Genomic DNA, 24,317 nt, shown 5'->3' with positions numbered 1-24,317 from the left:
TAAACACTTTCCTAAAAACGATATTTGCACCCTCTTCTCAATAAGATTGCTCTGGGTTTGATGCAAATAGTTTTAGTGGATATGACAAGCCTTTAGAAGATCTGTATTGAGCAAACAATAAAGAATCTTCAGAAAGGAATTAGAGAATGTCTAACTCAATCACTTGGAGAGTAAAGAAGAAAAGCATGAAAGAGTTGTCTCTGTAATTTACCCCCAAATAGCTTTTTATAGATATTTTCTCAAAAGACACAACCTTTAAAAATTAACTATTTTCTCAAAAGACACAACCTTTGAAAATTATAACTATTTTCTCAAAAGACACGACCTTTGAAAAATAACTACCAAAAAATAAAAGAAAACACCTTTTCAAATAAATCTTTTGAAAAGAAATTCTTAATTTGAACAATTTATAACAATCCTCCACTTGTTCAAATTTAAAATTTTCTCCAAGTGATTAAATAGTATTTATGAATAAAGTAATATATCTTTCGATTTGAATATTACCTTAGTGTAAGCATCACAAAGTGAAGTCGAAATCCCAAATAGCATAAAAGCTTTGAATTTGTTATTCCTCATGACAACACCAGTGATACCACACACATAAATACAACATTCTTGTATTCCTCATAAAATCTCGCTTAGCCCTAATATGGCCTTGGGCTCATCCAAGTTCATGAACTTTTACGAGAGAAACTCCAACTCTCAATCGAAGCGGCACTACTTCTAAGTTCATATATGTGAAGTTCTTATAGTATCTTTGTCACTCTTTGAGATACTTGTCCTAACTTGACTGAACTTCATTAAGAGTATAATTAACTCAACCCTCATTCGGTGACAACCATCACTTTAACATCTTTAGATGGGACTCATAAAATATTTCAAAGTGCTAAACCACTCCACATATCAATGACTTGTTCTTACCCTTTGAACTCTTCATTACTCATTTCATAATGTTGAGTAGGGTTGCTATCATTGGTGGATCTTTTATTCAAGGAGTTTTAGCCCCATCCATTTTGATGTTGATCTTACAACTTCTCTTGTAAGAGGTTTGGTGAATGGATCAGCCAAATTCTCACTTGTTTTCACAAATGTGAGTGAAATAATCCCACTCTTGATTAATTTCCTCACATAATCATGTCTAAGACTTATATGTCTTGACTTTCCATTATATATTTCACTATATGCACGAGCTAAAGTGGCTTGACTATCACAAAGTATAGAAATTGAATTCACACTCTTAGAAGTCAATGTAATTTCTAATAGAAAGTCCCTCAACCATTCAGCCTCCTTTCCTGCATCTGCTAGAGCAACAAATTCTGATTCCATAGTTGAGTGAGTTATACACGTTTGTTTCTTGCTCTTCCAAGAAACAGCACCACCTCCCAAGGTGAACACCCAACCAGTAGTGGATTTGTTATCTCCAAAACTCGATATCCAACTTGCGTCAGTATATCCTTCTAAAATAGCAGGAAATTTTGAGTATTGTAGGCCATAATCTTTGGTTCGTTTAAGGTACCCAAGAACTCTTTCAATAGCCTTCCAATGCTCTACATTTGGATTGCTAGTAAATCTACTCAATTTACTAACTGCAAATGCTATATCAGGTCTTGTGCACTGCGTTGCATACATAAGACTTCCTATAGCACTTGAATATTCTAATTGAGCCACTGTTCTTTCAACATTCTTGACTAATTTGATACTTGGGTCAAATGGGGTATTTACTTCTTTGATTTTTAAGTGACTGAATTTCTCCAATACTTTCTCTATGTAATGAGTTTGACTCAAAACATATCCCCCACTATTTCTTTTTACCTTGATACCTAGTATAGTATCAACTTGCCCAAGATCTTTCATCTTAAATGTTGAAGATAGAAACCTCTTTATTTCTACAATACCTTTTATGTTGTTGCTCACTATTAGCATATTATCAACATAAAGGCAAACTATCACCATATAGTCATCACAAGTTTTGAGATAAACACATTTATCTGTAATATTATGAACAAATCCATTAGAAAGAATTATTGCATCAAATTTCTCATGCCATTGTTTTGGAGCCTGCTTTAAACCATACAATGATTTAATAAGTTTACACACTTTATGTTCATTTCCCGGTAGAACAAAACCTTCGGGTTGTTCCATATAAACCTCCTCATCGAGGTCTCCATTTAGAAATGTCGTTTTGACATCCATTTGATGAACATAAAGATCAAAAATTGATGCTAAAGCAAAAATAATTCTAATAGATGTGATCCTAGCCATAGGAGCATATGTGTCAAAATAATCTATTCCTTCCTTTTGTCGAAATCTTTTAGCAACTAACCTTGCTTTGAACGTTTGGAGAGTACCATTTGTATGATACTTCCTACAAAATATCCATCTACAACTAATAGGTTTTGAGGCAAAAGGTAAATCGACAAGTTCCCAAGTATGATTTGACATAATAGAATCCATCTCATCATTAATAGCATCTTTCCAAAAAGTAGCATCACGAGAAGCCATAGCTTCTTTAAATGTTTTAGGATCATCTTCCACTTGTAAAACAAGAGGAATTGTTTTTAATACTCTCTCATTAGTTCCTTCTACAAAGTAAAAAGAAATACTTTGAGAATCAATCTCATCCGATTTTAATGTTTTTGCTTTTCGTACACGAGTACTTCTCCTTAATTCGTAAGATTGCTCTCCAACCTCTTGTGAACTTGATTGCTCACCAATCTTTTGAGATTTCTTCACTAGTGACTCTTCACTAGTTGGAGGATGAACATTATTACTAGAAGTCAATAAATGTTCAAAGAACTCCACGTCTCGAGATTCTATTATGATATTAGACTTTAAATTAAGAAGTCTATATGCTTTGCTATTTGAGGCATAGCCTATAAATGCACATTTGATTCCTCTAGGTCCCAATTTTGTCCTTTGAGGATCATTATTCTTATAATATGCAAGACACCCCCACACTTTAAAATAACCAATGTTAGGTTGTCTTCCTTGCCATAACTCATATGGAGAGATCTTATTCTTTTTAGAGGGAATTCTATTTAAGATATGACATGCAGCCAATAAAGCTTCTCCCCACAAATTATAAGATAATTTAGCATGCAACAACATAGCATTAATCATCTCTAGATAAGTTCTATTTTTTCTTTCTGCTAATCCATTTTGCTCAGGTGTTCTAGGTGCTGAACATTCATGAATTATGTCATGTTGTTCACAAAACAAGTTAAATTCATTAGGAAAGTATTCTCCTCCTCTATCACTTCTTAAAGCTTTAATTTTCTTCCCCAATTGATTTTCAACTTCTGCTTTATATGCCTTAAAAGCATTAAAAGCATCATTTTTATGTTTCAATAAGTACACATATGTGAATCTAGACATATCATCTATAAAAGTAATAAAATATCTATTACCTCCTCTCGTTAATATGCCATTTAATTCACATCTATCAGAATGTATTAAATCTAACAAATTAGTATATCTTTCAACACTTTTGAAGGGTTTCTTCATCATCTTTGATTTAACACAAATTTCACATTTATTAAGATCATCAAAATGACAATTTATTAGGCCACACTTAACCATTCTTCTAATCATGCTAATTCCAATATGTGCTAATCTATCATGCCATAATGAATAAGAATCAACAATATAAATAGAAGCAATATCTTTATTAACTTTAGAATCATTGTCAACAATAGATAATTTGACGATTCCCTCAGCGGAATAGCCTTTTCCAACAAAAGTTCCATTACGGGATAGAATTAACTTCCCGGATTCAAAAACAGATTTAATTCCAGGTTTGCTAAGGAGATTCCCACTCACTAAATTTCTACTCATATCCGGTACATGAAGAACATTAGTAAGAGTGACTTTCTTACCTGAAGTGAAAGTGAGTTCCACATTTCCCTTGCCAATCACCTTAGAACGAACTTCATTTCCCATTTGAATCTCTTGCCCTTCTGTGACTTCTTTGTAAGTCTTGAAGAGTCCCTTATCATAGTAAACATGGACAGTAGCACAAGTATCGTACCACCAACCAGAAACCTTGCCAAATATGGCATTCACTTCGCTCACCGTAGCGATTATATTATCATCTCCCTCAACGGAGTTGACTTTTGGTTTCTGGCCTTTTTTAAATCTGCAATCCCTAGCAAAATGACCAGGTTTTCCACAAACAAAACAGCCTCCACTCTGTGGCTTCTTAAATTTTCTTTGATCCCTTTTGGGGCCAAAATGATTCTCCTTGTTTTGTTTGCTTTTGTTGGAATTCTTAGGTTGATTCACAACATTTGCTTTTATATTGCAAAAAGAGTTCTCACTCTTATCTCTTATCCTCGATTCCTCCTCGATTCGAAGATGTTTTTGAATTTGATCCAAAGTAATATCCTTGGAGTCATGCAAAATCTTCTTCCTATACCCTTTCCAAGATGAAGGCAACTTGGCTATTACAGCCCCTACTTGAAAAGGTTCAGGAAGTTCAATTTTTTCAGCCTTCAATTGATTAACAATGACCTGCAACTCATGTACTTGTGCCAAGATTGGCTTGCCATCCACAAACTTGTAATCAAAATATTTAGAAATTAAAAATTTCTTTGTACCTTCTTCCTCGGCATGATATTTGAATTTCAAAGCATTCCAAATTGCTTTTGCATATGGTTCCACCGTATAAAGATCATAAAGCCGGTCCGAAAGAGCATTGAGAATGTGTCCTCTACACATGACTTCATCTTCATTTCTTTTCTTTTGTTCAGCCTTGATTTCATCGGTGTCATCGTCGGTTGGATCAGGAATTGGTTGAAGATTTGGATCAAGCACATAGAAGATCTTCAAAGCAGTCAACATGAACTTCATCTTGTCTTGCCAACGGGTAAAATTCGTTCCATCAAAACGATCCAAACGAACAAAATCTTGATTCAATAATTTGATGGTATTTGTAGCCTCCATAGTGAATTTGAATAAACTCACAAGATATCGTTTTTAGATTGTTAGAAAAAAGAGGTACGACAAAGAAGAGGATAAAACCCACTATGGAAACAAATAACAAACACAAGATCAAGAATACTTTAGGAAAGATATTTAGGCTTGAAACGTGTATAAACACTTTCCTAAAAACGATATTTGCACCCTCTTCTCAATAAGATTGCTCTGGGTTTGATGCAAATAGTTTTAGTGGATATGACAAGCCTTTAGAAGATCTGTATTGAGCAAACAATAAAGAATCTTCAGAAAGGAATTAGAGAATGTCTAACTCAATCACTTGGAGAGTAAAGAAGAAGAGCATGAAAGAGTTGTCTCTGTAATTTACCCCCAAATAGCTATTTATAGATATTTTCTCAAAAGACACAACCTTTGAAAATTAACTATTTTCTCAAAAGACACAACCTTTGAAAATTATAACTATTTTCTCAAAAGACACAACCTTTGAAAAATAACTACCAAAAAATAAAAGAAAACACCTTTTCAAATAAATCTTTTGAAAAGAAATTCTTAATTTGAACAATTTATAACACAAAGGGAAGCTCGAACATGGCCGAGAAGTCACCGTCAAACGACTGAAACAAGAGAGCCGGTAGGGCGAGCGCGAGTTCTAAGCGGAAGTCGACATCATCAGCCGCGTGCACCACCGGCATCTCGTCTCTCTGGTCCGGTGGTGCATTACCAGAGGCTGTTAGTCAAGACGATGGATTGGCCAACGAGATTGAGAGTTGCTTTTGTTAGCATAAAATCTGTAATCATGCTATCTGGGAAAAAATTTTTATGTCAAGATTAAAATTAAATAAATTTGATTTAACAATATTACGATGCATACCTTTCTTGTTGTTAAGAAGAATAAACCTTATCTGATCTACAAGCGCTTCATCTTCGGATCGAAAGCGGCAACGTTGCTTGCGCACGGCCACTGCGACACTGCGGCCTTTCCTGCCTACGAACGACATGCACGGCTGGCCGCGACTGTTGCCAGCGTGCGACTGTTGCGACGATTCCTGCCCACGCTTGGTTGTCGCCTTGGTGCAACCGCAACCGCTACCCACTGTCCACGGGGGTAGTGGCTGCCGCCATCTGTGACCACCGCCCTTCCGCATGCGCCTTTTGCGGGCGCCACCATTATGCGTGAGGGCGACCGTCACCTTCACACGGGGTGCAGTCGTCGCCTTTCGCGGTCACCGCGTTCACACGCGGTGTGGGATGCTCGTGGTGCCGCCACCGCTCACAAGCGGACCGCTGTCTGCACACGACCGTGATGCGCGACTACGAGGTGGTACACGACCCTTCATCGACAACGATCAACAGAGATGATCGTCTCAATAACATCGATGATAGTAAACAGTAAATTCATCGATCAAACATAAAATTTTACATTGCTCATAATTAGTAATAGAGCAAATCATATAGAAAAAACAGATTAATAATATCCGACGAATCATTCAGGCATCGTAAACAAAAATAATAGATCTAATATATTTGATCTCAAGAACTTAGCTCTGATACCAATTGTTAGCATAAAATCTGTAATCATGTTATCTGTAATACGAAAAAACTTTTATGCTAAGATTGAAATAAAATAAATTGGATCTAACAATATTACGATGAGTATCTTTCTTGTTGTTCAGAAGAATAAACATTATCTAATCTACAAACGCTGCATCTTCGGATCTGATTGATGGATTAGAGGATTAGGGGAGAGAGAGATTAAGAGAAAAACTTTAATATCTCAATTGCTAAGATGCTATCAGATGTACTATGATGCACACTTAGCCCATAGAGATCAATATATATAATATATCTTACTTAATTAAATAGGATTACATAATCTAACAGCATTTAAGTGACGGACGACGTTTCTCCTTCGGGGTAGTGATTCTGGAAGTGATCGGTAGTAGGCGTCCTGTTCTCTCGAGATCTGACTATCTTCCATCATGCATCATCGATCTTGTTGCAGGCACGGCCACTGATGTCTCGAGCACTCGACGCAGGAGACCACGACGCTCTCGTTGATCCAGAGGTAGGGGATGACCACGATTACAAGGAGATGGGGCGTATGATCGCCGGTGCTGCTGCTTGCACCCCTCACTCGGCAAGCCTGACACCTCGAATGAGTCAAGGACCACCGAGCTTTCATCTTCGTCCACCATGATCATGGTGATCAGAAGCTTCTTGACCTTGAGCAGGTTGTTCGAGCATTGGAAGGAGGCGTAAGTGTTGACGAGCTTAGCGAAGGCGGGGCGACCTGGTCAGAGCGGGCAGTACGGGTACATGACGGAGACGAGAAGGCTGGCGAACACTTTGACGAGCCAAGACGACAGCGGCGGCAGCGAGCAGAGCTCAAGCACCGGTGAGTACGGGTCGCACGCAGCAAGAAAGAGTGAGGCCTCTGTGATACGTGAGTTGGAGATGAGTATGCTTTCGGGTCAGCAACAAGAAATGGATGGCATACAGTTGGCTCAATTTGGTATTTGCTTGGAGAATGTAATTTTTGTTTCTTTTTCTTGTGATGGAAATCTTAATTTGAGATAATTTTTCTATTACTTTGATATATATGAATTATTACGCAAAAAATATTAAGTCCAATGATAATGACAACAAAAATTAATTGTATATTTCTATAAAAAAATCCTCACAATGCCTCTTTGCTTTATTTTAAGCGTGTCCATAATTCAAAAAATATCTAAAATATATTCAATCAAATTTTCCCATCAAAATTTTTTATTAATTTTTTCACTGGTTTTAAATTATTACAGGAATTTTATTTAACTCATTTATAGTATTTTTTAATAACGTTTATAGTATTTTTATTGAGTACTAAAAATACTATACATTATTAAAAAATACTATAAATGATATTATATTATATTTCTTTAGTTATCTCATATATCATTCGATATTATATTTTTAAATTTAGAGTTAGTTTGGTTGAGCTTAGGAGTCTATTTATATCATATATACTATTTTAAAATAAATTATTATTTTTTTAACAAAACATCATAGTAAGTCAATTTTTTATTTAATTTTTATACTATTGATATATATATATATATATATATATATATATATATATATATATATATAATTCTAACTTTTTGAGAGACCGTTTGAGTATTTTTTTAATTATAAATATTAATTAAAAAAAAAGAAACATTATTGAATAAAAGAAAAAAATTTATTAGAAAAAAAAATATATATATATATTATAATCATAATAACTAAAAATAACTCTTTATCATTCCAATCTTTCACTGAGGGAAACGGGGAAGGGAGGTGGCCGAGAAGGACGATGTCATCTCTCCGGTTCTTCGCTCCCACCTCTCAAAACCCTAACCCTAAAACCAGTCACCTCGTTTCTTCCTCTAAGAACGCTATCACCGAAGCGACCAATTTCCCATCCTCTTCCTCTTTTTCTCGTTGCACCTCCCAATTATCCTCCAAGAACCCCAGCCCCAACCACTGCAAATCCATCTGCTCCTCCAAAAGTGCCGCCTATAACCGTGCCCGCTCTTCTTCTCCGCCGAAGAGCTCCAATTTTTTGGGGTTCCAGCTCTTCCGGCCGCGGGAGCACCGGAGGCAGGTCGGATGCGGCAGGGGAGTGGACGACCGGAGCGACGAGATTGACGCCCCGCCGCTGTTGAACTGGAAGAATGGCGGCGGTGGAAGCGGGAACGGGGAGGGTGGGGATGAAGGAGAGGAGGAGGAGGACGAGAAGGATGAGGAGGAGGAGGAGGAGAAAAGGAAAGGTCTTTTGCCGGAATGGGTGAGTATCACCAAGGAGGACGCCAAGACTGTCTTGGGGGCGCTGGCGATTTCCTTGGCCTTTCGGACGTTCGTAGCCGAGCCGCGGTTCATTCCTTCTCTTTCGATGTACCCCACGTTTAATGTTGGAGATCGCATTGTTGCCGAAAAGGTACTGTTCTTGGCTCCACGGTAAAGATTCAATCTTGATTATCTGTTCTGTTGAAGTTCTCAAAAGGCAATCTCGTAGTGAAATACTTGAGGAGGAAAATGATTTGGTTGTGGGTTTGGTAGCTAACATTTGGAGAAGAATGCTGGATTTGAGTTCTTGATACTGTTGGTATATGCAAAAATGATTGCTGACCCAACTACGGGTACGAGTTAGGGTTAGGTTCTAACTAAGATGGCTTCGGGTTAAAGATTGATGACCTCAATGCAATGTTTTTTAAGTATTAGATCTTGCAAAAGCATATATTGATATAAATTGCTCTTGACATTTGCAATAAATGAACTTGGATTGATAGGAAAAGATCACTTACGGATGATCATTTGCCCATCAACTTGCCTAGCCTATATCATGTGCAAACTGGAAATCACGGACATTATTTTGACATGTGCGACCAACTAAATTAACAACAAGAATAATGACAAGAATCAGCTTGAGAATAACAAATAACAGAAAAGTCTATCGTATTCTTAGTAGAATTTGGTGAGAAGTTTTGGTTACCCCTCTCCTCTCCTATTTTATTGGAGAGTCTTTAGAAAGGATCTCTCAGCTTATATTCTAACTAGGGACTGAACTTCCCAGTCTTTTACCAAAAGTAAATAGGTCTTCTTTCCTTCTATAAAACCACAGAGAAGTTGTCTTCCGTCTGAGAGAAAATTGCAAACTCATACCATCCTGGATTGGACTCTTCTGTACTGAATTCTTATGGATTAATGTGTCCAAAGGCTGTACCAAGCTGTCGGAAGCTGAACATGCTGAATCGATCCATATTTGAACTAGTTTAGAGGTCTAGAAGGATAACTAGGGCTGAATAGGCCTTGACTGTACACTGGGCTTCTGGGAGATGACCTGAAGTCAGGCCACATTGTAACACGTGTAATGTACATGTGATTTGGCTGCTGTGTAGAAGACTGGTTAGGTTCTGAAATTATCTCATTTACTGAAAATCCAGTATAAACTTATGGCTAGAAAATATTATAGCTTAACCCATTAGAATTATGGCTTCAGCATTTTTAGGGTTCTGTCATTTTGGTCTTCTTTGTGATCTCATCTTTATCAATAATTACATTGGTGCAACTCAACCAAATCGTTGCTTAGGTGATTTTATCCATTGTTAGATTTTTTTTCAATAATTAAACATTATGAATGCTTACGCATTAAAGATGTCTCCTCTGCATCTGAGATTGTTTGTTTCTAATTAGTATTTTATCCTTTATTAGGTGACATATTACTTCAGAAAACCATGTGTAAATGACATAGTTATCTTCAAAAGTCCACCCGTGTTGCAGGTAAGTAGAGTACCTTTAACTGTGACAATCATTATATGCAAGTTTTTGTGTACATCCTCCTGTACTATAAAATGTTCTATACAGGAAGTGGGATATACGGATGATGATGTATTTATCAAAAGAGTTGTTGCCAAGGAGGGTGATGTTGTAGAAGTGAGTAACTTAATCATGCTTTTTATTTAAATGGACAAATTTTTGGTACAGTGATAGTTGTGCTTAAATGCTATCTGATACTTTCCTTTTGGGATAGGAGATACCTTGACAGTGCGAGTTAGAAAGTACACTTATTATGTTTTTTAACTTGTTGACAAACAATAACTTGTATCTCGTAAGAACTGATATATTTGTGCACAATTTATTTGTTTACAAACTGAATACTTGCTTCCCCAGTGTATGGTCATGAGTTGTGCCGATTTGTAATTTACATGGTGTCAGGCATTGCAGTATGTCATGTTTTAAGCTTAACCTGTGCTCATTAGCCCTGGGAGATATTTGTCTTCATGCTAAAAAAACATTTGATATATATTCAGTTGTTTGTATTCCCCTATAATTTTTTAATACATTAATCTAGTCTCTTTTTATGTAATTCAACAAACTATTGGTTTCTTTTAGATCCACCATATATTTTAGTCCTAGCTCCACCATTGCTTCTGGATGTTATTGTATTTGGTTCTTTAACGAGCAAAGTTTCACAAGTTTGTCTAGAGTAAAGAACTATTAGAAAGTAATATGAAAGTTTTAGGTATTTCTGATAGCTTTTAACAGGTTCGATGAAAAGATGACAAGTCTTTGAAAGTGGAAACTGGTCATAGGAGCTCCATTTAGCTGACTGACCCGGTGGTGTATTAATGTTTAACGAGTGAACATATTGATCAAACTTTTCCCCTAGTGAACATGTTGAATTATAATATTTTAGGTCCGGTCAAAGCAGACTGCATTAAGCAAGCAGGTGTCTGAAATGTTCAGTCAGGAAGAAGTTTGTTATGTCTTTTCATTGGAAGTTTTCTTTTCCATGTATCCAGAAAAAAATGATTATTGGTTTTGCCCATTACCTTGCAGGTTCATGATGGCAAATTAGTAGTAAATGGCACAGTAAGAGATGAAGATTTTATTCTTGAGCCGCCATCTTATGAGATGAGCCCAGTTGTAAGGATTTTGTCAATTGCTTTTATGTCTTCCTAATCAATATGTGAGAAATGTGTGGTAAATTTTATTTTTATAGGTCCCAAAAGAAGACTACAGCATGACTTTATGCTTTCTTCACAAATTATACTGGAATCTTTCTTGGGCAAGCATCCAATGCAATTCAGAGAGCAGACATGCTGTAACATAAATTGGCAACCTTTAGTGGGCAAGATTATATTCTGTTCTCGTTCACCTTTGAGATATACTTTTGGTGTGGTTACATATAAAAATCTGTAATTTCACCTGGTCAAGGAATCATTCATCCTGTAGTTCCATCAAGCGACCGAGTGGTTCTGCTCGATTGACCCTAACCATACATCTGATTCCTTGCAATTTTTTTTGCTGCTATCAAGAACTCTGCCCATTCTATGCATTATGTTCTGCTTAGGAATTGTTTTTCCAACTGCCTTACTCCACGGTGCTTTATTTCACTTTTTTGTGATTTCTTCAGTATTTACATATTGTTTCTTAACAGCCATTGTGTTGTTCTACTGCAGCAAGTGCCTGAAAGCTCTGTATTTGTCATGGGCGATAATCGCAACAACAGTTACGACTCTCACATATGGTAATCTTTTTCACTATCACAATCTCTCTTTTAGTATATTTCTTGGAAGCATCAATCAAGTGGCACTTGCTTTATAATTTAATCTGTTCTCCAGGGGTCCGCTTCCCGCAAAGAACATAATTGGCAGATCAGTGTTCCGGTACTGGCCACCTAAGAGAGTTGGGGGCACAATTTCCAGTGAGAGTTGTGAAAATGTGAAGCCTAATAGCAGCTTAGTGACACAAAATGCCAAGTAGAAGGCAGATGTAACTGCTGCAGTCGGATTATGATTTCTACAAGATTCTTATGTGCTCATTCTATGTAAACCCACACCAAACGTGGTGTCTGTGAGGCACAGAAACCAATTTTTCCTGTAGGTTTCCACTGTTGTTGCCTCCTTGTAGACTACACAATTCATATAATGTTGGTAGTTGTACATGCAAAGGATACTATGGTCATTTATATGGAACTCCGTCTCAGGAACTCCTCCAAGAAGACAAGTCTTCTTCCTCGGTATGGAAAACAGGGGTGACTTTGAGTTAGCATTATTTCATGAATGCAATTATGAGAGAGAAATAATAGTTCTTTTAAAGTTTCGACTCCATTATTTACTCCTTTGTGAAAATAAATTGGATTTGAATTTGATAAGCAATTTGTTTTTAAGATGAGTCATAATTAACTATGAATCAATTCTAATAAACCTGAACATAAGCTCGACGACGATCGTTGTTAAGTTCAAGGACGATAGTATCGTTGTTAAGTTCAAGGACGATACTCTTTGCTCGGCAAAGGCCCACACGACCTACTATGAGCGACACCATCGTCCTCAATGTCATTGGCCAAGCCCTTGGAGCTTATCAAGATCGTCATCCACATTATCAATTAGAGTTGCATAAGTAAGAACAAGGGAGATGAGCTATGATGTTCCTCGAGCTCGATCACCAAGGCGAAAATCATTTTGTTGTTCTCGTTGCTTAGTTTAAGGACGATAATCTTTGCTCGGCAAAGGCCCACACGACCTACTATGAGCGACACCATCGTCCTCAATGTCATTAGCCAAGCCCTTGGAGCTTATCAAGATCGTCATCCACATTATCAATTAGAGTTGCATAAGTAAGAACAAGGGAGATGAGCTAAGATGTTCCTCGAGCTCGATCACCAAGATGAAAATCATTTTGTTGTTCTCGTTGCTTAGTTTAAGGACAATAATCTTTGCTCGGCAAAGGCCCACACGACCTACTATGAGCGACACCATCGTCCTCAATGTCATTGGCCAAGCCCTTGGAGCTTATCAAGATCGTCATCCGTATTATCAATTAGAGTTGCATAAGTAAGAACAAGGGAGATGAGCTACGATGTTCCTCGAACTCGATCACCAAGACGAAAATCATTTTGTTGTTCTTGTTGCTTAGTTTAAGGACGATAATCTTTGCTCAGCAAAGGCCCACACGACCTACTATGAGCGACACCATCGTCCTCAATGTCATTGGCCAAGCCCTTGGAGCTCATCAAGATTGTCATCCGCATCGTCAATCAAAGTTGCATAAGCAAGAACGAGGGAGATGAGCTACGGTGTTCCTCGAGCTCGATCGCCAAGACGAAAATTTGAAGGGAGTTTGGAAGGAAAGATGCAATCTTGACGGGGTTTTCAGATCAGGAGATGAGATTTCAGACGCGATATATGAGACAACAAATATGAAAAGCATGAATCATAGAACACAAATAGCTCACTTTGCCATACTGCTGTCAGTCAATCATAGACATTTGAGTTGAAAGATGCTGCACCAAAATCCTGCCATTTTGTTGTTTTAATGATACAAGGATAGGCTTACAATGAGCATAAACCAAGACATTTCTAGCAAACTCTAACCAAATACCACTACTGCTTCTATCACAAACTAAATCACACTCACTGACATGGAAATGAAACACGTTATGTTCCCTATTACATGTAACCAAATAGCCAAGCATTAAATCTAGAAGTCACTCATAGGAACATGCATTCTGGGAGAACCTTATAGGTTTGGTATTACTAGAATCAACAACTAATGGGCATGAGACGTGCTTTCGGTGCTTCACTTTCACCAGCTTTCCTATCACATATCCCCGAGAGATGATCTCCAGGTCCAGAGTTAATGGTACTGCACCGCCGGCACTCGACAGAGCCAAGCCTGCCCCGGCACCATATAGAGGAACCTTCTCGCCATGCAGGATGAGAGAAAGAGTTCGACGGCTCTTTCTAGGCTGGTAATATTTCTTCAGCTGCAATCACACATTAAAAGATCACTCAATATTTTCTCCAAGCAAGCGAAAACACAAAAAAAAAAAAAGCTGCAAAGGTAACTTGTATTTGTTTTGGAGGGCCATTTTTCCTTATGAAGACCAAGAACATGTAACCAGTACATCAGAAAACCAATCAGCCCACAGTGAATTCAAAAGAAAAATTAAAAAAATGATAATTTCCACTTGCAACCAGTGCAGGATACTGATAAATGCGACCACACAGGTGAACCCAAAAAATCAAGGCATTTTACACAATCATTAGCTGCGTATATGCATCTTTAGGAATGTGAAAAAGCCATAACCATCTCTGTCCATTGACAGGTTCACAATTTTGAGTTTACCTGAATGGTCAGCACAAAGCTAATACATGCAGCCAAAAAAGTTTATTCATGCAACATAAAATGTTATTAGATACGGAAAGAAAGCAACTATGATATCAATATGATGGAATGAATACATATAAAAAAGATTAAGGTCGTTTTGACAGAATTCTTTCATTCAAAAGATGGCCCAGTTTCAGAAACTCCCACCAATGCAGGTGTAGGTAGGCTTGATATCCCTACAAGTTTAGTAGTTTGTTTCCACAACTTAACTTTCAATCACTTAAATCGAAAAAGAAGCAACTTATCCACAATATCAAAGTCGATCCTCAATTATTTAAACAACATAAGTTCCAGAATAGCAGTCTTATGATTGTTCCTAACAGAACTTGTGAAGCTGTGTATTTTTCTAGTTTCAGTACACTTTAAATTATTGTCATGGATTTCCAAGTACTAATTAAATATGAACTGTGCCTGGAAGTCTCTAGTGGATTTCGAGACAACTGAGAATTCTGATCAAAAGCCAGCCAAGTCAGACAAGTATTACAAGTGCTCCTAAGTAATATGTAATTGCATAATTTTATGGACTTTTACCAAGCTGATCTTGGACATGTTACAGCCGACAAGAAAATAAGTTGCTTTTGTGAAAATATTAATTATTATGAGTTTTAAAACTTTGTATCTTGAATCATTGTATTCCACTTTGCAAACTGAATGGGAATGGCTTAGCATACTGATAGGAAAACAACAGAAAATAATGAAGAGTTACCTCGCCTGTTGCAATTGTAATTTCTGAAAAGATGAGATTAATAGAGCTTGATGTAACGTGGATGCCAAACATTGATGCAGGGTTGTAGATGCTTATCTTCAGCGAACAATTCACGGTCACCATCTTAGTGGGCACACCAGTAGTATCCGAACCTTCTCCGGCATAAAAGTCATCCATTGCCAGGCTCTGCCACCAAGAACAAAGTAGTCAAAGGAAATATTTCACCATGCAGAAAGTTCAAAGGAATAACTGCAAACAAAGGTTACATATAGATAAAAACTGTTATTCAAATTTACTATGAGAAGACATTTATATACATGCATCAGAAGGACCAATATAGTTCTTTAAACAAGTCATACGTGAAAACAAAGGGGCAAAAGTTTCTTGGATATAAGGGAATTAGCAAAGAACACAGTTCCCTTGCTGATATAATATATATATGAAAGAAACAATCTCACAGGTTAAAATCAAATTACAATAGAAACATCTGAACCTTTGTCTCTGTAACAGATAGCAAAGGTTGATGTCTAGAGGCAAAGACTACAATGAAATATCCAACTCTTACAACAATGTGGAGTACATCCTGCAGCCATAGTGAGAAGCCACTCAGCCACAAGAGATAGCCATCCCCATCCATAACATTCTTTCCTTCATCAGCAGAAAGCTTTACATTTCCAATTTCTTATCTGGATGCAATCAATACCAATATACTGTCCAAAATAGGCTATTACAAGATGAAGCCCATGCCAAAACCTTTTACAATATAGGCAAACTTCTTGTGTGATACCTGCCGTATCATCCGTGCAAAACTCTATCGTACATAGCAACCATTACCTTCAGCTGAATTCCGAGTGGACTCGTCTGACATAACTAACATCCACAAGAAGCTGAAACAAAGAATAACCTACCACATGTAACTAAGACTAAGACAAGCAATCTCAGAACAGACGGTTACCAAATTATGCTGATCTTAAGGAAATCCAGAATTCAGTTGGCTTAGCAATAAATATGACTGGTCCAACCAGAACCCAGTAGTCGAAGCACCAAGCCGTCTCAAGCATATTGTTGTTGCCTAATCTTCCATGAAATTCTCAAGCACTCTGTTGCATCTACAGACCGCTTTCAACTCAGAGATCAACCAATGACTGGTATGAAAAGACAACAAACTCCCAGACAGTATTTATAAAAAAATGCAACCATATGAGACCTAGGAAAGATTATTGGTTTCTCAAAAACTATGCTTATAATCATCCATCAATCACATAATGTCTTAACTATATTCACTGATTCTCTTGCTAAACTTGAACAAACACATGAAAATATAGTATAATCAAGAAAAATGACCTTAATCCATCTCTTTCCAAGAACTAAGGATGATCGTAGAATCACCATAAACAGCAGCTGGAAATTAACTTGTGTCTGCTCTAAGATACAGAAGACAAAATGACATTTAATAGTAGTTAAGGATGTATTTTTATACTTACGGATGATGATTAGCCGACAATGTTTTCCCTATCAATAGTACACCGTGATCAATAAAGTTAAAGCTACGGATACTTTGATCAACAAAATATTTGTTGAATTCCCTTGGGAGAAGTAAATTCAACCAAGAAGAGCCAATGTTAATCGAGCTATACCTTCACCACAACCTTTGCTTTGTATGGTCGTGCCGCCCCCCATATGATAAGAGAGAAGACCGTGAAGAGCAGAACAAAGCTGAGGAGAGCAAGAATGATCTGGCAACGCCGAGACAACCCCCTGTCCTCATCGAGATCATCATAAGACCCTTCTTCCTGGATCACATTGCACTCAGGCCAACCCTTGTCATTCACCCTCTTCCTGTTTCCCTTCCGGCCCGACGATGACCGGAAAGGCCCCGAGAACCGGCTGGCCGAGGAGGTCCTGGAGTGGCGTCCGAATGAAGGGTGGGAGGGTGACTCCATGGGGCTGTTGTAAACCGGGGTAGCCTGCATCGACGACGACTTGTCGCCATCGTGCGAGTCCCTCGACGGGCTCTGCACGTAGTAGACCGCCCTCTTGGGGGATCGAGGAGGCGACGAGGCGGCTAGGCTGGTCACATCTGAGTCAGACTTGTTGTGCATCATCTCTAACTTGTACGAACTACTCTCGCAGATTCACAGAGACGCGGCAATTCTTGCAGAGAAATCGGATCGAATTAGCCCCCAATATTTCAAAGATTAGAACTTTCAGCAAAACCCGTTAATTAAATGAAAAAATGGGTGACAGAAATCGAATCGGAGAAGGAAAGCAGAGTCTTTAACAAAGACAAATAAGCGAGAGCGCGTAAAATCTAATCACACAGACAAAAACCTTTGGGACAGTTCTTCCTTCTCTTTCCAGAACCAAAATTGTCATCTGGAAAGAACTAATTTCAAGCAAATTCTTGCTTATTAAACGATAACAAATTACTCCGAGAAAATTTCAGCAATTAGAGTCTCGACTTAAGCACGTCAAATGCGCCAAAACCGCTGAAAACTATCGTCGAGATAAACCGAACTAAGATCCACAAACCATCAATTAATCTCTTCCGCACTCTTCATTCACATCAAGATCCACAAAAAGCCATCACACCTCTAACTTCCACGCTGAAAACCCCAAAGAAACGAGGATAGAAAGAGCAGGAAAGCGGGATTCGAGTTCAATTTCCTCATCTGGATATCCTTAACCCACATGATTTTGCAGAAAGTTTCGAGCTTTACTTGGGAACCACAGCCGCTTCCGAAGAGCGAAAAGCGACGCCGAGCGCAGAAGGGCGCCTCCTTCCCTCTCCCACCATAGAGAGTATTAACCGACGAGAGAGAGAGAGGACACGGGCGCTTCAGAGATATCCTGTATAACCCAAACAGCAAACTAATTAGAGATATTGCGAAGCTTCGATCGGGTCCCACTTTTCCCTCCGTTGAGAACTCGACATATCAGCGCACTAAGTGTTGGCTGCTTGAAACAAAATAGGGGATCAAAATAAAGTGGTGACCGCCAAGATTCTGCAGGCTGGGAATGAGAAGTGTCGGCAGGAAATCTATGCAATCGATTTCCTTTTTACTTATATTCTCTTCACATTATTCTAATCACATTATTTATATGTCATACCAAAGCAGTGTTGGTGTTTCTTGGGAAGGCATCCATGTAAAGCAGTGAGATATGTGGGTAAGTATGGCTCACATTAGGTGTCTATCTTTCATGGGAATCTTGTATTTATGTGAAGCCACCCACTCAGCCTATTGCATTCATTATACAGTTCATGTATTACCTTCACCGACCTTTATTGAGTTAGCTTGATGATCCATACCACTTGCACCACATATTGAATTGGGGAGGTGAGCTACTGTGTCGCAATTAGTGTCCCTCAATGCCACTTGTAGCACATATTGAATTGGGGAAGTGAGCTACTGTGTCACTCATGCGGAGGCTTGGTTTGGTTCATCAGCAATATTTTAGGGTACTCATCCAAAAAGTGGAGAAAGAAATGGCAGTAGGAGGAATATTTTAGGGTACTCAACATGATCATCAGTGATATTTTTCTTTTGTAACTGTCGGAGAATCTTATCTTGTTGCTGAGGTGTCAACATGGTTTGGTTCAATCTTAAGTGTGTAAAGTCACCCATACGAAGGCTTGAACAAAATTGGTCGACGTCGGATCGAGTTGAAGCTTTGTCACCTAAGTGTGGTCTTACCCTCGACGAGTTGGTGCTTCTTCTCCATCGAATCCCTACACAAAGGCTAAAGCCGGAAGAGGGATTGTCCGACTCGATCCCTTAGAAGCTTAAGTTTGTATTGAGTGAGGTTAAATAGAGTTAAAGTGTTTGAAGTCCTCCCATCAACGTCGATAATGGGGTTAGCTTTTATACCCACGAACGAAGATCGATCATACATGGTTTGTTAATAACGGTCAAATCCTTGGACGATCGGCTTGTACCTCCCGTGCGAGTGCCGATCGACTTACACGAATCTGTGCCATATGACCATGTTCTGAACTTTTCAAAACGACTTTATACTTTGCAACGATGTCTTGTACTATGCTGAAAGTATTATGTCGACATAGTGTACCACGTCAACCTCAAGCTTCCTCACTGCCATCGACATAACTACTAACTTTTGCCACATGGATGATACCAAGTATATAAACCATATCAATAATATAATTATAAAAATCGAAAGAGGCATAAGATATATATTGGTTCAACTTGCACACTCTAAGTTCCTTGTCATCATAATCAATACCGACAATTGAATTTATCCATTGATATGACTATTAAATTAATAAATATTAAAAATATTATTTAATAAATACTATTAAAAATTAATTTGAGCATTTCTAATTTAAATATTATTTAAAATAAAAAAATTAACAATTAAATTGAGCATTCCTATTTAAAATTAATTTATTCCATGATTAAAGTTGATCAAAATATAATATAATCACATCAAATAATGACTTTAATCAAGATCGAAAGCATGCACTTGATTTAAATTAGATATGCGTCTGTCCTGAGATATGATTGGTTAGTGTATTGTTGCATAAATAATAAATTTTATTTTCGAGTCTATATATATTTTTTTATTATAAAAATTATAGTATGAATGCTATGAAAAATTTTCAAGGACAAGTGTAATATTTATAAAAATGTATAGGACGTTTATGTAAAATTGTCTCTAGAAGAATGTATATGAAAGGCCGCTTTAGCCCACCACCGGCCATAATAACATTAATCTTTTCCTTTTGCGCCCCCAATTCTCGGCCACTGCGGTTGGTATCGACATCATATTATTTCTTGCGCCGTCGCGTTGGATCGATCGGATCAATCGATAGAGAAGAACAAATTCCCCTCAAATTCCGCCTCATCCGTTCGCCTCCAAGAAACCCTAATCTCGCATCGATTCCGATACCGTGTCAGAATTCGATTCGTCGTCGGAGCATCGGAAGGTAATAAATTCCTGTTTTCGGGCATCCGGAAACCCTAGATTTCGCGCTGTCGTTGACGTTTCTGCGTCGATTTTAGACAGCCGCGCCCGGAGCCCTAGGTTCCGCGACTGCCGGGTTGGTTTTTGCGGTGAGGAAGGTCGAGGCGGAGATGGTTTTCTACTTCAAGGCCCTGCCGGAGGCGGGCGATTACACCATCTTCATGGGGTTGGACAAGCACGAGAATGAGGAGCTCATCAAGTATGGGTTCCCGGAAGACATCTGGTAATTGCCCTTGCAGATAAGTTGGTTCGATCGACTCCTTGTATTTCTGTTTCTCTTCTTATTGCCGTAACTTGTTTGTTGCTGGTCGGGGAAGACAATTATCGAGGATTTTTGTCTGCCCAGTCGCTCAAGTTACTATCCAAGAATTGATCCTGTAATCTTGATCTTAACTTTTGGAGCTTTTGATGATGACAATGTTTTGTGAGGGAAATCGAGCGAGACGTATCATCTCCTGGAGGCATTGCAATAACCTGTTCGCCCGATCTTATGTCATATTTGAAGAAGAAAATCCCTCACATGTTGTTATATTGATAGTCTCTAAATGTCATTTGATGGATGCAATTTATTTTTGTGTGTCTTCTAAGAGAAGTTTGCACCAGATATCAGTAGTGCTGAATAGACTTTGATTTTGTGGAGAGTGTCAAGATCATTGTAGGAATATATTGGTTTTATTGGTGCCACCTGGAACTAGGGATTCTACGACCCGACAATGGTCTTGAACATATTATATTTTAATGATTCTGCCTATCGTTTCTATTTTCTGAATAGTCGTGTGAAGCCTTGCGAAAGCAAGGCTGCTTCATGTTGCCAAGTTTCTAGCATATTCTCAATTTTTTCTTTTACTTTCATACAATATGTTTATCATCTTGGTTTGCTTTTGGTTAAATTGTTTCAGAATCTTCCATCATTTTCCTCTTTTTGTTGGGAACGAGACTTCATCGAACATTCTTGACTACATATAACTTCCTTGATTTTGCTGGCCTCAATATTTACCCATATCAATCTTCTGGCTCTGCTAGGTTTCATGTGGACAAAATGTCCTCTGCGCATGTTTATTTAAGATTGAACAAGGGTCAAACTATTGATGATATAAATGAAGGTTTGTTGGAAGACTGTGCTCAGCTCGTCAAAGCTAATTCAATTCAAGGTAAAAACTTCTGTATCTTGTTTATGTTTTTCGTAACACTTCTGTGTTATTCCATCTCAATACCTTTTTTTTCTTCAATTAGATTTTCTGGCCTTCTGCTTTCTGCAATGTCAATATGAATTTTGTTTTGTATCGCTGTTGTATGTCTCTGCAGGCAATAAGGTAAACAATGTGGATGTTGTTTATACTCCATGGTTTAATTTGAAGAAGACCCCTTCTATGGATGTCGGTCAAGTTGGTTTCCACAATCCTAAGATGGTAACATATTGTCTTCTGTATATTTACTCATTTTGTATTAGCATCTTTTCACAATATGAATGCTATAATTATGAACTGCTTGGAGAAGTAACTTGCTAAGAACTGCATGATTTTTCTTTTTTTCCGATCAACAAACGAAGTTTTATCGGAAAGCATGTAAAAGGAGTTGCATGGACAAAGACATTATTGTTACTTAAATTTCCATTTTCTTTTTTGTATCTTTTTAATGCATAGTTTTCCTGCACATTTTGGTCACCATCTTAAATAGTTACTTTTTGCATGTTATGATCACCCCATTTAGCTTGTGATGATTATTACAAAGTCTGATGTAGTGGTTGGTTGCCGTAAAGGGCTTCACCGAGTTGTATTACCCAGCAGGATTTTTACAATTATCTGGAAGCCTAGGATACACATTAAAATATCTAGACTTATTGTTCCTGATATGCCTTAATCCTTTGAGCACAATGTATGTAGTAGTATTTTAGATCATTCAATATTGATTTCTTGTTAGTTGTGCAGTTGTTGCTTTTGGTACTAGATTTACTTTCTGTTGGTGCACTGCTTGCTGAAAGTTAGTGTTCTTTTGTTCTTTTTTCTTATGTTCTAAAAATCTTATTATATTACCTGGATTCTGGAGAAGGTTACATGGTAATGGTTATGACCACACCTATTCATTACTGTTGCTTACAAAATGTCTCCTTGCTCAACATTCACTTTATCTTAATCCTTTGTTTGTTCAAACTCTTCCTAATTGATCATGTTTATTGTGACAGGTACGGACTGTGAAGGTAGAAAAGCGCATAAATGAGATTGTTAACAGGTTGAACAAGACCAAAGTGGAGAGGAAGCCAGACTTGAAAGGTAAGATCTTGCAATTTCTTTGACTCTGTAGAGATGCGGAAGCAATATATACTTTAGTGATTTAATGATAAGGTGAAAGACAGTAGTTTATGTGAGAAGCTCCATGAATATTGGGCAAAAGCGTGCTGTCTGGATTTTCTCTTTTAAACACGTTACTATGGTATTTGTGTCCAATAATATACATAGACCTAAGCTTTCCATAAAAATTTCCATGTGGGAGCTCTTCATATCATCTTGTTCTCTCTTTTGGCATTACCATGAAGGTGATGTATGCGTTGATATTGTACATATGCCCTAACTCCAGAAGTTTTCCTGCTTATTGTTTCTTATAGTTTAAGTGTTTAACAAGCTTAGTGTATGTGTTAGTCTCAAAATTAGGTGGTCAAGATATCAGAAATGCATATATGCAATTGTGCTAAAATTTAAAATCATGACTTTCTAGTATTCTTCCGCATACAAGAGTGGAGATGCATGAATGGTTTATTTTTAGGTGTTTTTCAAAAGCAAGCGGCAGAAAGCATTGTGTTATTGATATCATAATCTGATGAAGTGAGGATTTCTGCATCATTATTTGTTGTCTAGAACAAGTTAAATCCACACTGAGGTTTCTATGTTTTTCATCTAAAATTTTGTGTGATCTGAGATTTCACATGCTCTTGTGTGCAGTCAAATTGCTCACTGTTATTCTACTGAAAGCATGATAGTTTTATTAATTCTCCTTATCCGCAGCTGAGAGAGAAGCTGTCAATGCAGTAGAAAGAGCAGAAAGGAAGGCCCAGTTAAGAGATAAAGTAAGTCCCTTGTTTCCCTTTCGAATACAATGAGGTTGTTGAGCAAATCTGGACACGCAAGGTTCAGAAAAGATAAAAAAATATATTCAACAAGATTGGATTGAGTCTCCTCGGGAGAGGAGCATACCGTATCATTTACTGTTTTTGATTATCAACTTGGTGTTTAGTTTCATGGCATTATCATTTCCATCACTAATTTGCATTCTCCTTTCCTTTGACAAAATAAAGTATCACCGAGTATTGTGAAATGGCTGGAGATTTTGTTGCTAATCTGAAATGTGCAGCATTCTGCCTAGTCTGTCCTCAGATGGGTCCCTGCTTTTACAGGAAAAACTGAACTCATAAGTAAGTTTGGAGTGGGGTAAACTGTTATTACCAAAAGCCTTGGTTTTAATGGTCTTGCAGAAAAAGAGGGAAGAATTGGAGAGGCTGGAGAAGGAGAAACAGTCAGAGATACGGAGCTACAAGAGCCTGATGGTCTCAGAGAAGATGACATCCAACAAACAAATTGCATCTGCTAATAAATCCTTGCAAGAACTCGAAGACGACTTCATGTGATCATCGCACAAGAACTCGAAGATGAAGTTCAAGGTTTCAAGTATCTGCTTGATCACCATGGAAAGATGGACGGATTCACTGCAGGATCCTCATTCGATCACAAATGATGCTCTGGTTTGTCATTTCGTTGTGCTTCCAGTGTAGACCATAATGTGTGTGATATGGACACAAGGAATGTGACTATTTAATCAGTTGTCGACATCTATTTTCCGTTATATGAATATCTAATCTCAGTTTGTCTCTTAATTCATTGTTCGGTTTTTTCAACCCTCTTAGGGTTTCTCATCTTACTCTTATGTGAAATGCTGCGTCTTTTTCCTGTATTCAGAAAATGTTAATTGCTTACTGCAGCAGAGCACAATGTAGCATGACTTGAAG

General features: G+C 37.8%; 3 protein-coding genes across 7 annotated transcripts; 2 read left to right on the top strand and 1 right to left on the bottom strand.

Moving 5' to 3' along the window:
• Positions 1-8,201: 8,201 nt before the first annotated feature.
• On the top strand, positions 8,202-12,427 carry LOC135639772 (chloroplast processing peptidase-like). 3 transcript variants are annotated; one of them, XM_065153668.1, is made up of 7 exons: positions 8,202-8,893; positions 10,168-10,236; positions 10,321-10,389; positions 11,296-11,382; positions 11,459-11,560; positions 11,919-11,986; positions 12,081-12,427. In XM_065153668.1, exons 1-7 carry the CDS (start codon positions 8,270-8,272, stop codon positions 12,220-12,222), a joined length of 1,161 nt encoding a protein of 386 aa, XP_065009740.1. In that variant the 5' UTR covers positions 8,202-8,269; the 3' UTR covers positions 12,223-12,427. The 3 variants fall into 3 exon arrangements, 2 of the variants coding, with proteins under 2 accessions (XP_065009740.1, XP_065009741.1); XR_010497023.1 differs by having other exon boundaries at positions 8,203-8,893; positions 11,459-11,587; positions 12,081-12,133; XM_065153669.1 differs by lacking the exon at positions 11,459-11,560 and having other exon boundaries at positions 8,203-8,893.
• Positions 12,428-13,734: 1,307 nt separating this feature from the next.
• LOC103987774 (uncharacterized) lies at positions 13,735-18,188 on the bottom strand. Of its 2 annotated transcripts, none has more exons than XM_009406172.3 (4): positions 18,058-18,188; positions 16,975-17,491; positions 15,338-15,523; positions 13,735-14,227 (listed from the first exon to the last, which is right to left on the bottom strand). In XM_009406172.3, the coding sequence occupies exons 2-4, from the start codon at positions 17,440-17,442 to the stop codon at positions 13,949-13,951; spliced, it is 933 nt and encodes a 310-aa protein (XP_009404447.1). In that variant the 5' UTR covers positions 17,443-17,491; positions 18,058-18,188; the 3' UTR covers positions 13,735-13,948. The 2 variants fall into 2 exon arrangements, with proteins under 2 accessions (XP_009404447.1, XP_009404448.1); XM_009406173.3 differs by having other exon boundaries at positions 18,029-18,154.
• Positions 18,189-20,066: 1,878 nt separating this feature from the next.
• Positions 20,067-24,185, top strand: LOC103987773 (uncharacterized). 2 transcript variants are annotated; one of them, XM_065156276.1, is made up of 7 exons: positions 20,067-20,282; positions 20,363-20,543; positions 21,344-21,471; positions 21,626-21,729; positions 22,503-22,590; positions 23,320-23,381; positions 23,787-24,185. In XM_065156276.1, exons 2-7 carry the CDS (start codon positions 20,431-20,433, stop codon positions 23,937-23,939), a joined length of 648 nt encoding a protein of 215 aa, XP_065012348.1. In that variant the 5' UTR covers positions 20,067-20,282; positions 20,363-20,430; the 3' UTR covers positions 23,940-24,185. The 2 variants fall into 2 exon arrangements, with proteins under 2 accessions (XP_065012348.1, XP_009404445.1); XM_009406170.3 differs by having other exon boundaries at positions 20,359-20,543.
• Positions 24,186-24,317: the final 132 nt, after the last annotated feature.

The sequence above is a fragment of the Musa acuminata genome, chromosome BXJ3-6 (genome assembly GCF_036884655.1).
Source record: "Musa acuminata AAA Group cultivar baxijiao chromosome BXJ3-6, Cavendish_Baxijiao_AAA, whole genome shotgun sequence".
Classification (NCBI taxonomy): domain Eukaryota; kingdom Viridiplantae; phylum Streptophyta; class Magnoliopsida; order Zingiberales; family Musaceae; genus Musa; species Musa acuminata.
The sequence above is the reverse complement of the archived record's forward strand: the minus strand, read 5'-3'. Positions and strand labels throughout refer to the sequence as shown.